Source organism: Mytilus trossulus, chromosome 12, assembly GCF_036588685.1.
Source record: "Mytilus trossulus isolate FHL-02 chromosome 12, PNRI_Mtr1.1.1.hap1, whole genome shotgun sequence".
In the NCBI taxonomy this organism is placed as follows: Eukaryota; Metazoa; Mollusca; class Bivalvia; order Mytilida; family Mytilidae; genus Mytilus; species Mytilus trossulus.
In genome coordinates, this window is record NC_086384.1 from 1,602,024 (window position 1) to 1,619,374 (window position 17,351).

At 31.5% G+C, this 17,351-nt stretch overlaps 1 protein-coding gene across 10 annotated transcripts in view; it reads left to right on the forward strand.

Annotated features, from left to right (window-relative positions):
- Positions 1-17,351, forward strand: part of LOC134692957 (rap1 GTPase-activating protein 1-like) — a 252,361-nt gene that overhangs the window by 195,009 nt on the left and 40,001 nt on the right. For 9 of the 10 annotated variants that reach the window (XM_063553614.1, XM_063553613.1, XM_063553617.1 and 6 more), the window contains one exon: positions 127-159. In XM_063553614.1, the coding sequence (XP_063409684.1) occupies positions 127-159 (33 nt within the window). Of the gene's footprint in view, positions 1-126; positions 160-2,612; positions 2,654-17,351 lie in introns of those variants that run through there. The other variant, XM_063553625.1, reaches the window with a different exon arrangement.

Here is a 17,351-nt window from a genome sequence, read left to right on the forward strand (position 1 = left end):
TAATTGCTTCCCATTAAAAATGAAATCCTGCAAGTTTCATCTTATATTGTAGCTGGTGAACGCATTAACTGAATTTGAATATTTCTGATAATAAGGAAGTTGTCTATATTTTAATTTCTTTTTCAGATGTGACACTGCTCTGAGTTTAAGAAGTTACAAGTAAGTTCTTGTGTTTATTTTTTAGTTAGTTAGATGGTAAAAATCCTGAACTCCTTTTTCAGAGAGAAACAGATTTGACATAGCGTTAATGTCTCTATTTGTTGATGCCTAACTGGTTTAACAAAGACAAAACAAGAACATAGCCTAACCATAAATATTTAGCTAACAGTGACAATTGTATTAAAAACTATTTGACTTTTGTTTTTTGTAAGATTTCAAAAGGAGTTTTTTTAGTGTTTTTTGACAAATTTTACCAATTCCTCAACATCTGAAACAGACAATTACAGGCACAAAAATATTAAAAATGGCTGAGTTAATTTAAGATGATAGATCAGAATTTTTAAGAAGTTAGGTCCATTTATTAAGTCTATATAATTCCTGATCAAGTTAATAATGTTATGTTGCAAGGTTTGTAAACATGTTGTTACAGAAGTGTGACTTTATGAGTGCAGAGAAAAGACTTATTAAGATTGGACTAGTATCTTATCTAATAAATATTGTTGGTTTGAAATTGTATGGCAGTATAACCTTTTAATTTCTACATTTGCAATATGAATAGATAGTTTGAAGCTAAATACATTTTGTAGAAATATTAAAGGTGTTTATACATATTACAATTTGTTCACAAAATTAACAAAAAAATGTATATTATGATGAACCCCTATCTCCCAAACCCCCACCCCTATGAAGTAAAATTATTAAAAATTTTCATTTTACATTAGCCATTATAATGGTGAACAATCTTGAATTATAATAACCTTGAGTTTTAAATGATCATGTTACAGGTCAGATTTTATTAGAATTCTTTCAACTGGACATTCTCTTTCTTTAAATTTCCTAGAAAATAAATCCCCATACTTTCTTGTTTGACGTGTATGAATGACTTGTCTCTGATTGTCACTGATTGTTTGCCACATAGCCTGGTCGTTAGGAAAGAAATGGAGATTTACAAAGTAGCTTATTTCAGACCGCTATGATACAAGGTTTATACAATGTTTATTAGTCAGGAAATGGATAGTTAGATTGGATAATTCTGTATGATTATTGTATTGTTGTTCGCTCTCAAGCTTTTGATTTCAATCTCATAGATTCCTTGACAAATTCTGATAAACTAAATGTAATACAGGATATTTCTAAGGGAACTAAATCAATGATTTCAAGAAAAATTGACAAGCAATTTCTGTGAATGTATTGACCCTTTGAATAACGGTATAATAACCCGTCTGAAGACGGCTGCTGAGCATGGAAAATTGTGAGTAATGACTGGTATCCTATCGCAGTACATGGTCGAAGGCTACACCTAATATACTAATCAAGCAGTACATCTTCCGAGGCTACAATTAATATACTAAACACAGTACTGTGTAAAACTATGTGACAAAACATCAACAGCTGGGACTTACTCTTTATGTGTAAATCACGCTGATTTTATGAGGATATTTTTCATATTCTGACAAAATCAATGGGCTATCTAACGTTGTCTGTTTTGTTGTAATTTAAATGATGCTGCTGCTGAAATAATACACTAGTTTGACAGTATATTATGGTAGTTTGTCATTTTGAAAGCTGATCCATTTAATGGGAGATGTAGTGTTTATTGGGGATCATAAACAGACTCAGTATAAAAAAGGATCTAAGCTCATCTAGTTAATGGTTAAACATAATTAATTGTTAAAAGTGTGATGAACATTTTGTGGATAATATACAGTAATTCAATGTTTATACCGAACGTGTTTAAACTATGTGTAGGTGTTATTATAATCAGTGTTAATTGGAATCACTGACCGGTAGTGAAATAAGGACCTTTGCTGCAATCATGGTTGGAATCATTGACCACTAGTGAAATAAGGACCTTTGCTGCGATCATGATTGGAATCACTGACCACTAGTGAAATAAGGACCTTTGCTGCGATCATGATTGTAATCGCTGACCACTAGTGAAATAAGGACCTTTGTTGCTATCATAATTGTTATGGCATTTCATATTATAAGTCACAGCAAAAAAATACAAAAAGAATGGATTTCAATCTTAAATCTATGTGTATATACATGAAGGTTATTGAAGAGGAATTTCCACAATAAATCCTTGTCTTAAACAGAAAACTAAAGATGCCAGAAGACAGGTTGTGGCTGAGTTTTAGATTAACACAGTAAGATGATGGTACATAAAAGTACACATCACAATTAAATAGCAAAATAATTCACAGAATATTTATTACAGAATTTCCTTGTTAGACTTCGTTTCAATTAAAATCTGTGTTTTCATCAAAGCTGAAGTTAGGTAAAAAACCAATATCAATGATATATTGTAATCTTGTAACGATAACAAAAAATGTGGAATCCTGCAGAAGACATTATCGCAATTAATTGAATCGGATAACTCTGCAGTGAAGATGAAATTCTTCCAATCATTAAATTGACAAACTGGAATAAAACACATTAGGGATGTGATAAAGTCTGTAATGAAAATGTTTTCAAGAAATAAAAAAGAAAGGTAAGAGATAGATAGTAAGTTATGGCATTGAACTAAGGTCATGTGATGAGAGGGTTAAAGGTCATGTGATGTGAGAGTTAGGGGTCAGATTTTAGGCAATCAATATCTAATTTATTGTTATTAAATCACTTCAAGGTCATACACAGTCTTTCATTTATTAGTACTATATAACCATGACAACTGATTGAATACTCTAATCTTTACATTTATCTAACAAGGAGCCTGCAGATAATTGTTTGTTGAGTTTTTGTTTGTTTGTTTGTTGTTGGTTTTTTTTGTGTGTTTTTTTTTGGGGGGGGGGGGGGGGGGTGCTAGTGGGTCATCCATGTTCTATGGATACATTCTATGAATGGGTTACACTAGTAATTTTGGGGCCTTTATAGCTTGTTGTTCGGGGTGAGCCAAGGCTCCTTGTTGAAGGCCGTATGTTGACCTATAATGGTTTACTTTTATAAATTGTTATTTGGATGGAGAGTTGTCTCATTGGCACTCACACCACATCTTCTATATCTATTTTTTTGTTAATTACATTTTTTTTGTTTGTAAATCTTTGACTTTATATCTGAGTTAAGTATTGTGAATAAGTGTCCTATACTGAACTGATTAAGAAAGAAGCATTGAATAATCACTTTGTGACATTTTAGTATTTTTAGAAAACTGACCTTTTTGACGACACGTCTTTTTTCCTCTATTGATCATCGATAACTTTGTAATGTCCATCACTTTCCCGTTAATTCTTATAGAACACAGACATATTGAATTTCTGTTACCACAATCTAATACAAATTGACACTAAAAGCTTTCAAAGCATTTTCTACTTTGTTTTTCGTTAGGTGATTTTCATGGTACAATTTCAGATACTTATAAAATTATAATTGTTTGAAATTTTTCAGGATGTTGCCATGTGGTTAAAGTTCCGAAATTGCTAAATGTTGTAATATCATTTTTTATAATATAAAATACAGTCCAAAATACCCCTGACTTAACAGTGATTTTAGGAACCATATAGTATTCTAACATTTCGAAGTGTCAATATATATTTAAGAAAATATAAAAAAAGAAGATGTGGTCACGATTGCCAATGAGACTGTGAACTCTCCACAAGAGACCAAATGACCGAGAAATTAACAACTATAGGTCACCATACGGCTTTCAACAATGAGCAAAGCCCATACCACATAGTCAGCAATAAAATACCCTGATATGACAAATGTAAAAAAATTCAAACATGAAAACTTAAAACCACCTAATTTATATACAATATAATGAAGGGAAAAAAAGCCATCATGTAATTAATGTAAGATCAAATGCGTATTTTATTTTACTGGATACCTTCATTCATAAGAAATGATTAAAATAGAAGTAAGCTTCTTTAAAGATGTGTTTGACTGTACTCTATCCGAGCCATTAATAGTCGCCCATTAAACTGAGAATGAATCCAGAGTACAAGGAGATTTCTGTATTTATAATTATCTCCCCTTGAGAGATTTCTGCATTTATAGTTATCTCCCCTTGAGAGATTTTTGTATTTATAATTATCTCCCCTTGAGAGATTTCTGTATTTATAATTATCTCCCCTTGAGAGATTTCCGTATTTATAGATATCTCCCCTTGAGAGATTTCTGTAGTTATGATTATCTCCCCTAAAGAGATTTCCGTATTCATAATTATCTCTCCTTGAGATATTTATGTATTTATAGTTATCTCCCCTTAAGAGATTTCCATATTCATAATTATTTCCCCTTGAGAGATTTCCATATTCATAATTATCTCCCCTTGAGAGATTTCCATATTCATTATTATCTCCCCTTGAGAGATTTCTGTATTTATAATTATCTCCCCTTGAGTTTGTTTTTTGTAAACATTCTTTTTATTTTGTTATATTTTATGTTTAGGGATGGTTAACTTTCTGGTAATAAGACCCGTCACGGCCTGGCTGGGGAATTGGGTAGGCAAATGCTCACATTAATCTTTACCGATACAGGCTCCAAATGCTTCCTTTATACGCCATAATATATGGTGGTGATCCTTATATAGGATGCTTATACGGAGACAAGAAGAAGGAAGGTTGATTCTTCCAATAAACAACAACAATAATCCTCTCCTTGGCATTCTATCTGATTGATTATGAAGGTAGATTATGTGTTTCTTTCTCAATCTTCATTAAAAGACTTTGGCTTGGTGTAGGTCTAAAACGTTTTAGTTCTATCTTTAAAAACATTGAATCAGATTTTATCCCAGAAAATTGTATAGAAATGTAAGTCAAAGATAATACAATGACTTAACTTCTGTGATGAAGAAATTTCTCAGTATCTGATAAAATGTATGACATTTAAATTGATGTTGGAATAGAATAGAACAGCAGAGTTGAATTAAAAAAGATATATAAGCCAATTGATTATTTTTTAACATCAAAACCATAAATAAATGTGAAATTGATATCATATTGATTTTAACTGGGACATAGTATTAAGTAATTGTACCAGTTTGTATGTAAATGAGATTTAAACTAATAAAAAAAAAAGTGAATTTATTTATATGATTAGAGGAAAAGGGTAACTCTCAATGTTGTAGGATTGTACTATTTATTATATTAGCTCAATAATTGGGGTTGGGTCTAGGTTCCCAATCCCGGATAAAGGGGGATTCTAACCATATGTTAATTACCATTCAAATGCATTGATAGTCCCAAAAAAGGGGGTGCCATCCAGAAGCCTACACCTGGATCTGCCACCAGACCCTCTGCCCTACCTAATTCTGACTCAGATCAGTCCTCCAGAAATATCTAGGAATAATTGTGATGATAATGGGTTTCCCCTACCAAAATCTTGGAAATGCCCCTGGTACCTCTGCCATACCTAAATCTGACCCTGATCACAGTGCTCTAGGAATATCTAGGAATAATTGTGATGATAATGGGTTTCCCCTACCAAAATCTGCAACCTTGGAAATGCCACTGGTACCTCTGCCATACCTAAATCTGACCCTGATCACAGTGTTCAAGGAATATCTAGGAATAATTGTAATGATAATGGGTTGCCCCCCCCTTTTCTGCCATACTTAAATCTGACCCTGATCACAGTGCTCAAGGAATATCTAGGAACAATTGTGATGATAATGGGTTGCCCCCCCCCCCCTTTTCTGCCATACTTAAATCTGACCCTGATCACAGTGCTCAAGGAATATCTAGGAACAATTGTGATGATAATGGGTTGCCCCCCCCCCCCTTTTCTGCCTTACTCAAATCTGACTCTGAAGACAGCTCTAGCAATTTCTAGGAATAATCTTGATGATGAAAGTAGTGATATATTCTTTATCCCATGTAAGGTCATTAAAGGTCATGTATTGTACCAGAAATTACAATAATATTTCATTTCCTTTTTCTGCAAAAGCTTTATTATTTTGATTAATCAGTGGTAGGTTAATATTTCATTTGTAGGAGATTAATTTGACTATAATCTTTGATGACATCAGATTAGTACATCTGGTGTTCAATGACACTCGGAGGTCATAATAAAAGCTGCCTTAAGGATGTGCTGTAAATTCTGAAATAATTGGATGCATTTATTATTGTGATTTTGTCTTTTTAGACAAAACTTTTATGTTTATTTTGGCAATGTTGAGAAAAATCCTATTTAATACATGCATGATATACAAAAAACAAAGATTAAAATATGAGTTTAATTTCTTGCTATTATAACCTTTTCACATTTTTCGCAATGATAAAAACATCGCAATGATTTTTGTTGAGCCTTCGACTTTAGTCGAAAAAGCGAGACTAAGCGATCCTACTTTCCGTCATCGTCGGCGGCGGCATCCACAAATATTCACTCTGTGGTTAAAGTTTTTGAAATTTTAATAACTTTCCTAAACTATACTGGATTTCTACCAAACTTGGACAGAAGCTTGTTTATGATCATAAGATAGTATCCAGAAGTAAATTTTGTAAAAATAAAATTCCATTTTTTCCGTATTTTACTTATAAATGGACTTAGTTTTTTCTGCGGGGAAACATTACATTCACTCTGTGGTTAAAGTTTTTAGAATTTTTATAACTTTCTTAAACTATCCTTGGTTTGTACCAAACTTGGACAGAAGCTTGTTTATGATCATAAGATAGTATCCAGAAGTAAATTTTGTAAAAATAAAATTCCATTTTTTCCGTATTTTACTTATAAATGGACTTAGTTTTTTTCTGCGGGGAAACATTACATTCACTCTGTGGTTAAAGTTTTTAGAATTTTAATAACTTTCTTAAACTATCCTTGGTTTGTACAAAACTTGGACAGAAGCTTGTGTATGATCATAAGATAGCATCCAGAAGTAAATTTTGTAAAAAAAAAAAAAAATCTATTTTTTCTTTATTTACTTTTAAATGGACTTACTTTTTCTGTGGGGAAACATTACATTCACTCTGTGGTTAAAGTTTTTAGAATTTTAATAACTTTCTTAAACTATCCTTGGTTTGTACCAAACTTGGACAGAAGCTTATTTATGATCATAAGATAGTATCCAGAAGTAAATTTTGTAAAAAGATAACTCCATTTTTTCTGTATTTTACTTTTAAATGGACTTAGATTTTCTTCCAGTTAATACTTCATACAGTCTGCAGTTAAAGTTTTCAAAACATTTATTAGATTCATTAACTATCCTAGATTTTTACCAAACTTGGACAGAAGCTTCTTACAATCAAAAGATAGTATCAAGAGGAATATTTTTATTGATTTTTTTCTTATTTTTGTTGAGCCTGTGATTTACAGCAAAAGTAGGCGAGACACTGGGTTCCGCGGAACCCTTACAAATTTTTGAATTTACAGTACTTTTGGTGATTTCTTTTTTCCTTCATTACAGGGTAAAATATTTTACCCCATCTTTTCATATAAAACTTCAATAGCTCGATCATACATTCTTAGGTCATTTTCCAAAATTAAAGCAGATTCTAGATATCTTCTCTTTTGATTTCTACCTCTACATCTACATATTACGGACCCTCTGCCCTATCTAAATCTGACGCGGATCAGTGCTCCAGGAATATCTAGGAATAATTGTGATGATAATGGGTTCCCCCCCTCTCTGCCCTACCTAAATCTGACCATCTGTACATTGTTGCGCAAATGGTCTATGACCATCAGGCAAGTACTAATTAAGTCATTCAATATATTCATATATTTCTATATGACCATGGTGACTTAATTTCTGGTTGACAATTGTGTTCTTATCCATTTTCTAGAATTAAATAAATAATTCCAGATTCAAATAATTCAATGATTATTGTTTATTTCTATATGTATTTCAAGGTAAAAGAAAAAAAGCATTAAAAATTATAAAGGTCTAAGCAACAGATTTTAAATCTCTCTGAAAAATATCAATGGATTGTCATCACACAAAGAATATGGAATATAATGTTTGTTATAAATCAATTCTTCTTGACTGTGATATTGAGCTGACATTTTAACCATACTGGGAAACTTGATTAAATTGTTACATTTTAATTTGATGAGAATTATGCCAATAACTGAGAAACGTACAAAGACGTCAGTCATTATAGCTGATATCAACACAGATATTGGAAGTTGGGGGAGGATTGAGATTTATAGCCCAGGGAGGGGGGAATCAGAGTCATCAATCATTATAGCTGATATCAACACAAATAATGGGAAGTTGGGGGAGGATTTAGATTTACAGCCCAGGGAGGGGGGTCAGATGATACAAGCTTCATTCTTTTAATGTTGTACATGTACTTATATGGTTTTAAAAGCGACAGAGATTGGTATAGGATCAAAGTAATAAACTTTTAAACAGGAAAGATCAAATGTTATGAAAATTATGGCAAATATATGTAAAAAATATATGACAAAAAATATAGTAAACCATTAAACAGGTTCAGAATTTAAATTGTCTTCTTTACTATGAATTTATTTGATGGATTCTAATTAAAACTTTCTAAAATTTGGAAAATTGTGAGATTTTTTTAAAGTTCCAATATTTTATTGCTTTTTGTTTGTCTCTGATTAGTATAGGATATATGACAATTGTAAAACTGCTATGCACATCCTTTTTAGTACAGAGAAAAAAAATAAGGACACCACCACTCATGAAAAATGATAAATTTGACCGTTAAATGACAGGAACTATGATTCAAGAGGAAGTTTCAAGTGCAGGTTATAATATTACATGTCAATAAACACATTCCTGATCCAGATTGCCTTAGGTTATAGGGCAAAATGTACTTACATCTCAGAAAGTGGTGACAGAAAATTATGTACATCACCTCGTAGAACTTAAAGCATGCACTGTCCTGGAAATTTATATCATGATGTTTAATTTATATTCTATGGAATTATCTATAACAACTTGAATCTTTAATTGCTGACATTATAATTCAACAAGTTTATATTGAGAATGTATCAAATATCACCTTTTTTGAAAGAAAAGTTTTTTATCCATTTTCAAAATTATTTAGTTCTGTAATAAAAAGGTGTTGTGTGGAACTTGGAGAATTTTTTCAAAGCAGAGGGGAGAGGATTTATTTGTTTCCAACAATCGTAACTGGACATTAAATAAGACCTATCTTTGGATCTGTATATATGATAGTTGAAACTTATCTGAAGCGAGTGAGTGTACTGTGACATACAGAAAATTAAATCCTGATAATTGATATTTATTGATTTTGTAGAAAATTTCTGTTTTAATTTGATATTGTAGCCATCCTGGTATTTTTTTTTAACTTTTAAGTAATGTTGAAGCTGACATGATATTGCATACAAAATTTGTGCTTGATCGAATCAATAAATCTCATAGTTTAAATGGTTGATTTCTGACCTGAGTACGCTTATCATCCCTCGAAAGTTTTATGACCATAAGGACTAAGGGTTCTTGTTCATGAAACTAAATAGCTTAGTTAACTCAAAATCTTTGCTTGAAACATTGATGATCAAATCCAGTATTTTGATTGGTTGATTTATGTCAGTAGGAGTATAATAATCGTGATCAAAATTGTTATGACTGCAAGACTAAATCTTTTGCTTGTCATAAACTTTCGAGTCAGTTCTTTGTACTCATGATACTCCAAAATCAACCAATCAAATTGCTGGATTCCATGTTTCAAGCATGATTTTTAATCTCCATGCACTCACTCAGAAAAAAGTTTTATGACTTCAAGATTTTAGGATTACAATTATTGAACCTGGAAGTAAACCATTTTTTCTTACTACTGAGTTTAGTATATTTTAAGCACTAATAATGTACTCTGAGAACTCGGTAAAGTTTTATGTCAGAAATTCCATATCACTCTAAAGACGAGTGTGATTAAATATATAAAAAAAGATGAATAAGGCTCTTGTTTTACCTTCAGTGGAGAAAACTCATGATAAGTTTGTGTCTTGAAGGTGTAGAACATCTGGGTCATGTAAGTTAACATATTAGGAAATGGAAAATCACCAATAGTACTTTGTCATTTACCCAGAGATCAATCAAAGAGGACAATCACTGTACTATCTTTACCTATTTTATAATCATAGGTTATAATACCATTTAGAGTGCAAAGCCTTCAATAACCTCACTTTCATGGAATAGTCACATGATTTTTAGAACGGAAAATTGCCATAAACATATATAGAGAAGTTTTAAACTTTTTTTTTGTTTCAGATAAAAATGACCAATTTTTGAATGATTTATTTGAGTTACGAATCTTGCTTTTTGCAACTTTTCAAGTTTTATTGTGGAGAAAATAAAAATAAAAATTGACGTTTTAATTATTAAAAAAAAATGTGACAGGGTCATAATCCCAAAATTTGAATTTTGAAAAATATAATATGAATTAAACAGGATTTTTTCTCAATACATTGTATCACAATAACTAAAAATTGCATTTATGATTAAAACGACAAAATCTCAATAATAAATGCTCTCATTAATTTCTGAATTTACATTTATAGAGATATATATGTATTTAAAGAAAAACATTAAATTCTTCACAAAAGTGACCTAGATATGCGACCTTGTCAATGTCACGCCAGCTTCTATCCCATCATCAATATTATTCCTTTACAGATGATAAGACAATTAGTCCTGAAGCTTGATTTCTTATTTGCATGTATCTCTTGCTGAATAACACTAATGGTAGCCATTAAACACGGAACACTACATGTTTGGTGTTGCATGTGTTTATGTTTATGGTCTTTATTGATTTGTTGAGAGCAGAATTTTGCAGAATTACGGAACAATTTGTCAAGTTGATTGATGGAAGTCGGTTCTCAGCTTGGATGCAAATTGCAATCAGTGAATCGTTTATTTAAAGAAATTCAATTTTCTTCAAGTTTAAATTAAATTATAACTAGAATTTGTGATGTTAGTTAAGTTACATGTTTGACTTTGAAATGAATGATATAACTCAGATGTCGGACTATAGAGAAATCAGTCATATATTTTCCACCAAAATTTTAGATAGACTAAAACACTCATATTTTTTAGTTTCCTACTTTTTATAAGAAATTTACCTCAACCAAAGAATTAATGAGAGATATTAATGAGAGATTGAAATACTTTTTAGTGATATTCCACTCAAACAAAGTTAAATGAGGGGGGTTATAGATTCTTTGAGATGTATGTACATAGACAATATTTTGACTACTGTGGATTCATCAATATTCGTTGGATACCAATTTTTATTGGTTTCGTTGGTACAGGAGAACCACAAAATATAATGATCAAACGAATAACATATTTTGAATAGGCTTTGTATAAAAAGATTGGCAAAACCTCAAAATCAAATATCCACGAATATGCAAGTTTTCAGCAATCCACGAAAATTGATACCCACAAAAATAAATGAATCCACAGTATTCACTATTCTCGTAATGACACTATTTATGATGCATTTATAAGTCAGTAACATTCTAAATGTGTGTCCTAAGTCAGGAGCCTGCGATTGTTGCTTGTTTATCATTAAATTTGTCTTTTGTTGACTAATGCACACATTCTTCAGGCCTGTTAGGTTTCTCATTTGAATTGTTTTACATTTGTCATTTCTGGCCCTTTTATAGCTGACTAATTATGGAGTATGGATTTTGCTTATTGATGAAGGCTCACGGTAAGGTGACCTACAGATGTTAACTAATCTATGTCATTGGGTATCTTAATGTGGAGAGAATGTCTCATTAGCATCCATACAACATCTTCTTATTTTATATCCTAGTAATTTTATTGAATAATTTTTGTTTAATATAGAGGTATTATAAATTGTTGTTTTTCCGGTCGTCATAACCTTCAATGATGAACAAATTATAACAAGCTTGACGAGTATAGAAAGTCATTTACAGAAGTGATTAAGGACAAACCATACTTCACTGCCGTAATTATACAGCCAAGATTTGACAAAATACCAAATTGGTTGTCTTAATTGAATATTGGAAAGGTTTCTGTACGCTGAGATATTGCTAAACCTTCTGTCGTCATTCAATAAAGATTTTGAACACTTTCATTAGGGACTGTGGGTAAGTTTCAACTCACAATTAATAGATTTATAAGATGTAAATATAATCCAAGTACGTACATTATTTGATACCAAGACTGTGATAAGAAGTGATGTTTAGTTTTAATATATTTATTTATAGTGGATTGGGAAATTAGTTTTGCAACTTATATGTTAATCCTTCACACTTTGCGGGTGGGAGTGCTGCCGTAGTGGCATTAGCCTACTCTTTTTCTAAATCTACAAGGGTGTCTTTTAGCTGCAAGAGATGTTGTTGACTCTCTGAATAACACGGGTCAGACATTTAGTGTCCTTTTGTGACGGACTTTCATCGCTTCATCAAGACCATACTCACAAATGGTGTCAAGGGAGAGCCAAAATTCAGTCCCTGAAATTTTCATCCCGAACAGGAGTCAAACCAGGAACCGCTGTGTTAGTAGTCCGATGCACTTAACACTGCTCTCATTTGAAGTAGTTTGCCTGTAAATGTAAGGAACAGCTGACAAAATCATTAGTGGCAGATCCAGGGAGCTGAACTTTGAATGGAGACAGATGGGTATTGCCTAATGTGGGCTGGTGTAGCTGGAAATATTGTGTGATAAAACAAGGATATTGCCAGTCTCTGAGTGAAAAAGGGAGTATTGTACTAGGATACAATCAAGGAAAATATTGTCCTCTGAGTTATAATTTTGTGATGCAATCTATGAAACTTTTATTTAAAGATGAAGATTTTCCTTGATCTGTCCTTAGATTTAATGGCTGTCATTTGTATGCTGTTGATGTTATAATTAATTATTGAATGTGGAAATTTTTAGAATTTGCTTGAAGCTGTAGGACTGCTGCATAATTCTGCTTATTTGGTTTGATTAACTTTATTTAAGCTAAATGTTGCTGAAACTGAATAAAAAAGACAGGATTTGAAGATAATGTTAGACTCAATAAATGTAAATTGTATAAATCTACTGGACAATTATCTTGGCATTATCCTGAGTCATCTTTTATATGAACTTAAAGCTATTGTACTTCAAGTTTTGAATATGTATAACTTAATTGTTAATGAATTCAAACATGAAACCTGAAATTTTTATTTCACGATTGAACTATACAACACTTCATCATATTATTAACAAGATTTGTAACTCCAGACATGTCTTTAAGTGTCAATGTAAGCCTGGCATCACATTCTCATGATTTGTTTGGCGTAAATTAAAGGTCTTCTTTTACTGAAATCTCAGTCAGTGCTTTGTCTACCACTACTTGTTCCCTGTTAAGACAGCATTATTTGATTGAGATAAGGTACCAGACAGAAAGACTTCATTGTGTTGATGACAATATTTAATTTGCTGAAATCTTTGTATTTGACATACTCCTGCCAAGATGATATATACAGTTATTAATACTAGATAATTAAGATGGCTGCTGTTGACAGCTCCATTCCCAATGTATTGGTTAGTTTGTGAGAGCATAAATTCACTATAATTCTTTAGTTTAAGAGAGATTTTCCATTAAGATATATGAGATGTCGAAAGTCAGCCATTATTAAGGTTGTTGTGACTTGTTGGAAGTTAAGTCCTATCTTATATATCTTTAAAATAATAAACGTTACACTAGTTTGATTAAAAAAAATTATCCAGTAAAATTGATTTAAATCTAAAATGCGATTTGTGAATGTGTTTATCCCTGTGTACAGTAAAACAAATGCAATATTTTCTACCACAAATGAGAAGAAATAGTGCATTATAAACATATAAATGTATCAAATAGTTCAGTTTTTGAAGAGTAATCTGATTCATTAAAACAAGAGATCAACCTCATCTGTATTTTATGTGATGTTTAAAGCCAAACTTTAAGACTTTTGTCATAAGTTAGAAAAATTTTCTTGTAAAGATATTAAAATGTGCAACAAACATGCAGCTTTATCCATTAATCATCAATTTATGTTTTTCTGTGTAAGTGATATTTAGTTTTAGTTTAGATCTGTTGACTTCAGTGTGTTTTTGAACAAAAGTTCTCATTGAAACATCTGTACACGTTTTAAGATATGATAAACTTTATCAGAGGCAGATTTAGGGGCTGGGCCTGGGCCCCTCTCCTATTCTGGAAAAATGTTGGTTGATTATATAGGGAATCACTGAAGCATGACTGGAGCAGGGCCCCCTATTTGGCAGTCACCGGAGTGGACCCCCACTTACGAAAATTTCTAGATCCGCCACTGTTTATTCAATTTGCATGTATGGAATGACAGAAAATCAGGGCTTTTAATGTTTTCTCTTTTGAATTGTTCCACATTTTGTCATGCTAGGGCTTTTTTAAGGTTTTCTCTTGAACTATTTCTCATTTTGTCATGCCAGGGCTTGAATCTTAAGGGGCTGAACTTAAGCATTTCCGTATTTATTTTGCTCATGGTTGAAGGCAGTAAATGACCTATATGGTCTCAGGTGAATAGTTGTCTCATTAGCATCAATCAAACCATAATTATCAGAATATTTTGTGTCTTTTTGATTCAGTCTTAGTTTTAACACATTCTCCTTATCTTCTTCCTGATTCCAGACTCTATTGATTTTTTTATACTTATTTTTTTCCTTGTTCTTTTGTTCTTATTGTCTCAGTAAAGAACATAGATATTGACCCGTTTCATTTAAGATTTAAGTTTTTTTCTGTTTGGCTAAATACTTCCTGTATAAGCTTTTTTTGTTATAAGAGTACAATTACAGTTTTTTTTATAAAAAAAATAAATCTTTTCAATCTATTGTTGAAATCGGTTATCTTATCATGTTATTTGTTATGTGTTTTATTTAAAAAATCAAAGTTTTTGTCATAAACTCTGTAATATGCAGTTGACAGTATACATATAAAGGTAAAGTACAGTTTTTATTGAGAAAAGTTATAAGGAGTAATGTGGATTCATGAGTATTTTAAGGTTCCAGATTTTGTGGATTTCATGAGTAAAGTGGAACCAGAAATATAGTATACATTTTCTTTGGGCTTGTATTTGCAGACTTTAGCAAACTACATACTCATATATCCAGGAAATTACAATTTTACCTCTATCCATGTAAATTGGTTTTAAAAAAAAATTCAAATGAATCCACATTGATAGCTTTAAAAAAGATAGTAAGACGTGGAAGTCAATTATATATCAACTAGTCAACTAATGGAATATCTTTGAGAGACATCTCTCTGTATCAACACTTAATTTTTATGTATTTATGTATTTATGTATTTTCCAAATTCTTCTAATATATATCTGATTTTTTATCAAATTTGCAAAAAAATAATGAAAAGTTACTTTTATGAATTTTAAAATTATTTTTTAAATATTTGGCCTTTGTTCTAAAACATTCAAAGAACCATTGTGTATTTTATTGTGTTGGATTATATGTCTCGTTTTGTTCCTATCATTATAATGCATACATTATCTTAACTGCAATAGAAGGATATATATAGGTGGTATAAGAAGTCTGTCAGAACACAGACAAGAAGATTGATCTTTAGACCTTCCTGTCAATATCAACCTCCTCCTTACACCTCAGTAAATATTCCAATTAATGAATTGCTATTCATTCACACTTCCAATGGACTTTTGGTTATCTATTTTATAAGGAAACTATAAATCTGATTGACAATGTAATTAGCGTGGTAATATAAAAACATTGTTGTGTTTGTCTCCTGGGAAAACTGTTAGAAGGGAGGTAACTCTATCACATTTATGTGGAAATTAACTACATACTGATATTAACTTTCCATATTCATGTTATTCAGGTTTTTCTTTGAGAAAGGGAAATATTTTGTTTATTTCATACTCAGTAAAAGTTGAACATAGAGTTGTAAACGATGACTTTTTCTTTTTTTTGTAGATAAGAAATGTTCATATTTACATTTAGATAATTTTCAAAAAACTTTTGTCTCGCTGTAAGTCCTACCTTTTAGTTTAGAATCTTCACAATCTTGAGTAAAATAACATATATAGTGTCTAATAAGATAACTCAAATGTGAACTAGATTATAAATTGATTTTAAAAAGGTAATTTATTAGGAAAAACAAACCCATATACATGTGTTTTTAATGTGGTGACCCTACAAATAGATTGAATAATCGGTGGCAGATCCAGAACTTTTCATAAGGGGGGGGGGGGGGGGGCTTTAGTGCTTAAGTGATTCCCTTTATAATCAACCAAAGGGGGACAGGGCCACCCAGCCCCCTTGGATCTGCCTATGATACTCCTGTAGAAGAATAAGGTCACACATGTCTTGTGCATTACAGAAGGGTAGCATGTTTTAACCATGTGTAGTGTTTCTTCATGTTAAATATGTTAGATTGAATGTTTATATAATGTTAATATAAGCAGGTGTAAGATTGCTAAATGTTGCACTACATGAAAAAGTCAAATGATTTCTACTTCAGGGTCAAGTTTTCCTTTGATCTGATCCTTGTCAATTTGACCTAACATTATATTATTGTTGTACCTGATTCACTCCAAGCTATAATCAGTCTTTTTTATTTTTCTAAACTTTGTTATCAAACTTTAGTATTTACAATAGAATTGAAGGTTAAGCTTATCATAATCAAATAAGTAATTTATGTACAATATTTGTCCCCAAAGTAAATAAAAATATCTATCTAATAATCCAAGGTCCCTTAACTCAGTGTAGATTAAAGTTTATGTACATTTTGTGTATTCATTATTTATTTAAGACATATTTGATCCTAGATAAATTACAATTTCTTATAATGATGTTTTATTTCTTTTCTTCTTTTTGATGTTGTTTTGGGGGGGGGGAGAGGGAGACGGCCTGAAGTAAAAAGAAAGCAAATTTTATATTAGTGGATTGCACTGGTGTGGATTGAAATTGGACTGCATCCTGCATAATGAAGGCAAAATTACAGCCAATTTGTACCAAAAATAAATTCTCATTCTCAAGAGCCACATCCCCTAAATCCTATATCCATGTCTGACATGAAGCTGCTATAACTTCATTCCTATTCTTACATTCTTGGTCTCTAGACAAGGCATGATAGCTGTGAGTTACGATTATACACTGTATTTGGACTCAAAAACTCAACTTTAACAGTCATAATTCTAACAGAACATTGACTTTAACAGTGCTTATTTGTTTTCAAAGTGGCATACCAGGGGCGGATCCACTATTTAAAAAGAGGGGGGTTCCAACTATATGTTCCCATTCAAATGCATTGATTGGCCAAAAAAAAGGAGGGGTTCCAACT